This window comes from Lolium rigidum, chromosome 5 (assembly GCF_022539505.1).
Source record: "Lolium rigidum isolate FL_2022 chromosome 5, APGP_CSIRO_Lrig_0.1, whole genome shotgun sequence".
NCBI classification, from domain to species: Eukaryota; Viridiplantae; Streptophyta; class Magnoliopsida; order Poales; family Poaceae; genus Lolium; species Lolium rigidum.
The window spans coordinates 86,043,596-86,050,495 of record NC_061512.1 but is presented as its reverse complement, the minus strand read 5'-3'; the positions used below and the strand labels follow the sequence as shown (position 1 = coordinate 86,050,495).

Below are 6,900 nucleotides of genomic sequence, written 5' to 3'. Positions count from 1 at the left end.
AATCGACACTTATAAATACCTTTATTCTCATGTGTTGTAATGAACCATGTTGGCAATGTTGCCAACACTTTCTTTTGTGACGTTGGCGTTCCCGATGGGAGTAGAAATCCCTGGACTTTGATTTTTGTATTTCTAAATATGCGCACTCGATACCTTTTTGCAGGTGGCTCCAGTTTCCTCGCATGCTTTAGGTTCTTCGAGTCATCCGGTTGGTGATGAATCCGGGCTTGTACAGCAACTTCGTGGCAGAATATCTCAGATGGAGAAGGACCTGGTGGTTATCCACGCCGAGGTGGCGATATTGAAGAAAAAGGGAGAAATAGCCATCAAAACCGAGCAATATTCACAGGAGGAGCTTTTGAAGGCCACCTAAAGCTTGCATGTGAGTAGCCAATGCTTTTGGTCTTGAATCTTCGAGTGCTTGTTCCTTCTGAATTTATTTTTCTTTTTCGGCAGTCATTTTCCTGAACGAGTCGGAAGAGAACAAGCGCGTGCATGACAGGGTCAATGCTTTGACCAACCTGCCGTAGCCTCACGGCGTGTTCTGGACCGATAAATCGAAGGCTGCTACTATTGTAAAGTTTTAGGATCAGGTGGAGCAAGTACATGGTTTCTTCGAGAGGTGTCATGCATCCTTAGCCATGGTATGGGGAACCTTGTTTCCGTTCAACCCGCTTCCTCCGACGCTGCTTGCTCTAATGGCTAAGTTCAAGAATGCTGCTGAGGTTCGGGCTCTGGTGCGGAATCAGCTCATTGCCGGGGCTGAAGTCGAGTTTGCCTTTGTGCAAGCCCGCTACCCGACGCTTAATTTGGAGCTAATTGCCAATGGACCGCCCTTGGGACAGGATGGGGAAACTGTTGATTTAAATCAGTATTATCCCCTTGTGAGAAATCCTGCTACAATTGTAGTCGACAAGCTGGACAGGGGCACCGAAGCATATCTGCTGGCTCGAGCTGAGCAACGAACAAGGGAGTCACATTGATGTAAATCAATGCAATGTGTAACGGATGATCATGCAAACGATGTGATATTTGTATATAATTGATCTAACTTCTCATCTGTTGCGCAGCCCTCGAGTATTCGGGTGTGCTGTAGATTATGAAAACTCATAGCAACTTTTATCGCCTAAACGGTCTAAACGATGTAACGTGCTGAGCCGATTGTTTGTGTTTGGAATTTATTGATGGCGATGCCCGTGCAAACGGGCGATCCAAAGTGTCAATTGACCCGTAGTAAAATTTACCGTGTAAACGATGTGCTATAGAGAGCCATTTTTTATAACTGTGAAAACGCCGGTGGTAGCCTCCGAGCAATCGGGTGAGCGACGGGCTCGACGGACTCTTATCGTGAAGACGACGTGTAGTGCAGAGCCGAATTCTATTTTTGGTTCCATCGGCATCAGCCCCGGAGTAATTGGGTGTGCTGCTGGCCTCGATGGACTCGTGGCTCAGGCGAGGTGCTACATGCATATTTTGTTTGCGTGCTTTCGAATGAGCATATGGTCATTGCAAAACATTAACTAATGCAGAGTATATGCATATTGAGCGTCACAAGGGACATGATCTGAACCCATGATGTCTTAACCAAACTTGCAAGCTTTGAAATGGTGACCAGCTGACGTCCAAGGCAGAATGGGTACAATGCATTTAGCACATAAAGCAGCACATCAGCAGAACAGTAAATCCACTGACCTTGAAGGATGCAGAATGGAGCAAAGGAAACAAATCGAGGGCATTCTCACAGAAACAAGTTCTTTTTTCACAAACCAAGTACGTTGTAAATGGCCGAACTAGTTTCAGTCAAGTGATGAAACCATAGAAGCAAGAAATAGCGAAAATTCCATGATGTCAGCACGAGGGAGTGCATGGCGGCAAGCAATGATGTCCCCTTTGATGAAGAAACCGGATGTGTACATGCATGTACTTGTTCCAATTTCTGGGACCGACAGACTGAAAAATATGAAACAATAAAAGGATATGGTTTTAGGCTTCAGCATTTAATACAAAGGTCAACAACATATTTCAACTTCCATACAGCTTCCCACGCGTCACAGATTGACTTCGGTAACTACTGTTGTTTCCCAGCTGCTGCTGCGGTGCTTGATGTCGATGATGATTCTACTTGACCACAAGCTCTTATAACTGCTTCGTTCTGAAAGCAAATATTGCAAAGTGTTACTAGCTTGGTATTTATTCCAGAATATGATATGGAAGGCTAATAGCAAGGAAACTGCATGAACAATGGAATTCTAATAAGTGAGAATTACACATGCAAGCATGAGATATCACAGATCGTTATTGCCTTACTCTCCAGTCACATGCCAACTCAGTAAGATTCACAGGTTGTGTACAGTCACAAGTTCTCAAGGAATGCACGTGTGCATGATGGCCATCATTCACGTAATTCAAAATCAACAAGATGAATTGTACAATGTCGTTGGAAATAAATAAGGTCCATCAGCAACGTGGAACATAAATCCTAGTATCACTGTTATGATAATTTTAGAGTTCTGTAACAGAGTCCAAACGTCCGGAGTCATAGCATAATATCAAAGCTTGGTTAGAATTTTGCAGGGCCAAACTTCACAAAAAAAAAAAGGAAAGCATAGTGCAGGGAAACCGGTAATACAAATTATACTCCTTAAGTAAAAATAATATGTTGTGCGACACGATACAGGTGTGTACTTGGTGATCTTAACTCTAAAGGGTCAAGAACGAATGAATCCTGCAAAGCATTAGTTATGATAGTTTGAATTATTTGGGCAACAACCCTTTCAAACTTCATACTTTGATGATAGCCCCAACCTACTACTATGTGTTTGCATGTCAACCACCTGCCTACAACAGTTTATCACTTCCATTTACACACTTTCTTTAGATCATGCTGTCCATTCTCATTACATTTGTGTTATAAAAACAGGTGCAGATTTTCCAGAGACCCTGTGCCCAGATTGTATGGATGATGGGAGACCATGGTTGCATTTATGCCATAAAAAATGTAGACCCTAATTTAGTCTATAAGTTTGGAGTGCATGATGAACCTGATTTAAGTAAGGTTTGTCTTCTACTAAAATTCAGGTAAAGTGTAGCCCGACGGCATGGCTGCGAGGGATTGAGAAGAGGGAGTAACCAAGGGAGAGATCAGATTGATTATTCTTGCTTGATCCAAAAGTAGATACACGTCATCCTTACATAATGGATGCTCAGACCTCTGACCTCTCCTAATACCAATGTTGAGGAAATCGTTTACCGGTTACTGCTTCATTGAGGAAATCGTTCATCTTTCCTGACACAATTGGACTCTTTCCTAATCCTATACTTTCCTAAAGGACCCTCCTCTTTTATTTGGTGTTGCAAGTCTTTGCCAAACACCTGATCATCTCCTGATCCAATACAACCATCCTGATCTTCTGGCCTGCCGCATCCCTCTTACTAGCATCCACAACACTATACTCCTCCCTGACAAGCAGCTTGCCCTCAAGCTGTAGGGCGGCGGGCAGGGTTGAAGGCCTTCATAACCATGGAAAAAAATAGCGCGCTATTTCAACGCTAATAGCACGCTATAGCATATCTGGAGAACCAATGCTACGCTATTTCGGCGCTATAGCGCGCTATTCGCGTTAATAGCACGTTATAGCATGCTAATAGCCCACAATGATGTTATACTGTGATTCCAGCTCCACAAATTGATATTGTGCTTACCCAATTCTCTCAAGTAGATCTTGTCCTCTAGGTCTTTCAGATTTGTTGGATGCTTGAACAGAACAGATATTTTATCTCTAACACTTTCTCCTTGGTTGATCATGAACTGATGTGCACGCACATGGGCTTGTTCCAGCAATCAGCTGCACACGAATCTGCCTCCAATTCTGCTGGTCGACATGGCTTTCTCTCCAAGCCCTGCAGCTCGCCCTCCTGGCTCGCCTCCTTGCAAATCTGATGCACATGTGGCCTGTTTATGTCAATCGTTGTGCAATCACATGTTGCAGCCATCACAACTAGCTGCTTCACTTCCATCGAACCAACGAGCTCCACCGCTGTGAAGAGTCCAGCAGTCATGGTATTTGGTTTCAATGTCTCTGCTTCTTGCTGCTCCTCCACTCCCAACTTCTTCTTAATGATATATCGCCTTTGCTGTGTCGACTTCTAGCTGCGCTGACACTGTTGCAGCCGTACCTGCTGTGTTGGCACTTGGTAGCTGAAGCCATTGTTATTCTCCTTTCTTTTTCTGCAATGATCTCAAGCCCATGTGCATGCACATCAGTTCATGATCAACCAAGGAGAAAGTGTTGAAGATTAGTCATCTCCTGATACAGTACGACCATCTCCGACCTCTCCTAATAGGCTAATACTATTGGAATTATTAGATCTTTACTAATATAATTGGACTCTTTCCTAATCCTATACTTTCCTAAAGGACTCTCTTTTATTTGGTGTTGCAAGTCTTTGCCGAACACATGATCATCTCCTGATCCAGTACAACCATCCTGATCTTCCTGCCTTCCGGTCTGCAGCATCCCTCTTACTAGCGTCCACACCATAAAGATTATAATAAAACTAATACGAGGGTAGAGGAGTGGAGATAGCATATCCACTCGACCCAGAGTTGATGCCTTGCAGCAGCAACAACCACTCCACCAGCACCTCGATTTGATCTGAACCAACATATGCACCAAGTCCACAGATAAAAGCACCATTGCCCCCTCACACGAAGCCAACACCGATCAAGTTGCAAGGTATTAGAAGCCAGGAGAAGAAAAGAGGAAACAAATCAGCCATAGACACTGGGACAAAACGGAACAGGAATCATATGCACAAGCTGTCCGTTAAGTTCATGTTCTGTCATAGTACAACTAGCATATGTACTACAAGAGAGAGAAGAGGAAGAGAACACGAAGTACAAGCCTTCAGGAAATTCACCAAAATTTGTCAAACCATCAAAACTAATTCCTGTAGTTCCAGTTCGAAGGTATTACTGATAAACCACAATATCACATGCCAACTCGTTGATATTTCCAATATATGATCAGATAAATCAAAATTCGGTAGAGATATCAGTTGAAACATTTAAATAAGGAAAACTGAACATATAAAACAAAAAGTCGCAAATTTGAGGTTATAGAAGTTAAAATTTGAAAAGAAAAAGTTGGATCTTAACTGATTATCATGAGCCTTAGGAGTGTTGTTAATTCTTATGATGTGGTTCTTTAGGTATTGTTTGTTAAGCATGGTTTCCCCTACAAAGATCCGTGGTTCCAGTTTGAAGGTAGTCTTCTGTTAAGGCAAGTAAACGATGAATCGCTAGACTCCCAAACTTGTAGAGCACATCATGCTTAAGAAACAAATTAGTTAAACTCTGATTTGCCTCATGATAAATCTGAAGAGTAGCTCGGATCGTATATCTAGTTCTGAACACACAAACTATAGCAAGATCCACTACTTGGCATGCACCGAGCAGCTGTCAACAAGTCCATTTTGCCCTACGTTCATGGCTAAGCTTCATAATCTCCTGGTTAAATCACAAACAAGTATTCTAGAATCCAGTGCATGCTTACATCAATTCAACTACAGGACGCAGTCAACCTACCTGGCTGCTAAAACAACACACCCAATTCTATGCCAGATGTTGCCGTCCAAATAAACTACTCCCTCTGTCCATTAATAGATGTCCGATGGTTCGTTTAAATTTGGATGTATCTATGCAATAAAATGTGTCTAGATACATTTGAATTTAGAAAAACTTTTGACATCAAAAGATGGACAGAGGTAGTAGGAAACATATCAGCACCACTAGATGGACATATGTCGAGAGCAAACTATTACCATGGCGAAGATTCAGGAGAACCAACGACTTGTCGATTTAGGTGATTCAGGCCAACCATAAGAACCGCGCATGAATCAGGAAGACAAGGAAATCATCCCAGAATGTTGCAATCGGAAAGAGAAGGAGGAGGGCAGATGCGTCCTGGTGTTACCTGCCAGAGGCGCTTTAGGCGTTTCTTGGCGTTGTTCTTGCGGGTAGTGGTGAGCTTGATCCGCTTCCACAGCAGCCCAGGGGAGTCGTTCCTCTTCACCACCTCCAGTGCTCGGGTCGCCCAGAACGCTCCCGCGCCGCCGAACAGCCCGCCGCCCGCCATTTGTGAATCTGTCTGTTGCTTCTTCTTCGTCTTGCTCAACTCTTCGGCGGCGGAGGAGATTTAGCCGTTTAGGGCACGATGTGCGTTATGGGCTCCAGCTCTGATGGTCCACCAAAAACTACCAGATGAAGGCTTTTTATGGCGAACCGTATATGCCAACCAGGTCGGGGGAAAACCTATTTGGCGCTCAACGCGAAGGAAACTGCTCGGTAGCACACGCGCTAGGGAGCACCGTTTCGCTAAAGAGCGCACGGTGATGGGCCGGCCCATCTGTGGAGCAGAAGATCGTAAAAAGTAATTTTAATAAGTTGTAGCTGGGAAGTGGTACTAGGTGGAGACGACAAGAAGGTTGGTCCTGCCACTGCGCTGCCACGTACGTCGTGATTAATAAAGTACACCGTTGTAATTGATGTATGTACCACGCGACATCCGGTAACAGGAAAACATTCGTGTGACTTTAGTCGTTCTTTTGTTTAGAATCTTTTTTTTATCGTTATTTTCTTGTGTGTACGTATACATTGCTTTTGGTCTTAGGTAGGATTTTCTTCTTCTTTTTCTTTCACATGTATTTCTTTTATTTTTTCCTTCTTTAGCATTCTTACTTTCTTCTTTCTTACATTTTCTTCTACACGGTGGTTTTTTCTTTCTGCTTTCTCACATTCTTTTATTTTTATTTTTGATGTTTTCATTTAGTTTTAAAATTTAAAATTTATGTTTTTAGTAGGATTTTTTACATCTAGGCTTAGTTCTTATTGTTTCTCTA

At 43.1% G+C, this 6,900-nt stretch overlaps 1 protein-coding gene across 2 annotated transcripts; it reads right to left on the bottom strand.

The window, feature by feature from the left end:
* Positions 1-1,708: 1,708 nt before the first annotated feature.
* Positions 1,709-6,228, bottom strand: LOC124657721. 2 transcript variants are annotated; one of them, XM_047196235.1, is made up of 3 exons: positions 5,976-6,228; positions 2,036-2,152; positions 1,709-1,950 (listed from the first exon to the last, which is right to left on the bottom strand). In XM_047196235.1, the coding sequence occupies exons 1-2, from the start codon at positions 6,135-6,137 to the stop codon at positions 2,069-2,071; spliced, it is 246 nt and encodes an 81-aa protein (XP_047052191.1). In that variant the 5' UTR covers positions 6,138-6,228; the 3' UTR covers positions 1,709-1,950; positions 2,036-2,068. The 2 variants fall into 2 exon arrangements, with proteins under 2 accessions (XP_047052191.1, XP_047052190.1); XM_047196234.1 differs by having other exon boundaries at positions 1,867-2,152.
* Positions 6,229-6,900: the final 672 nt, after the last annotated feature.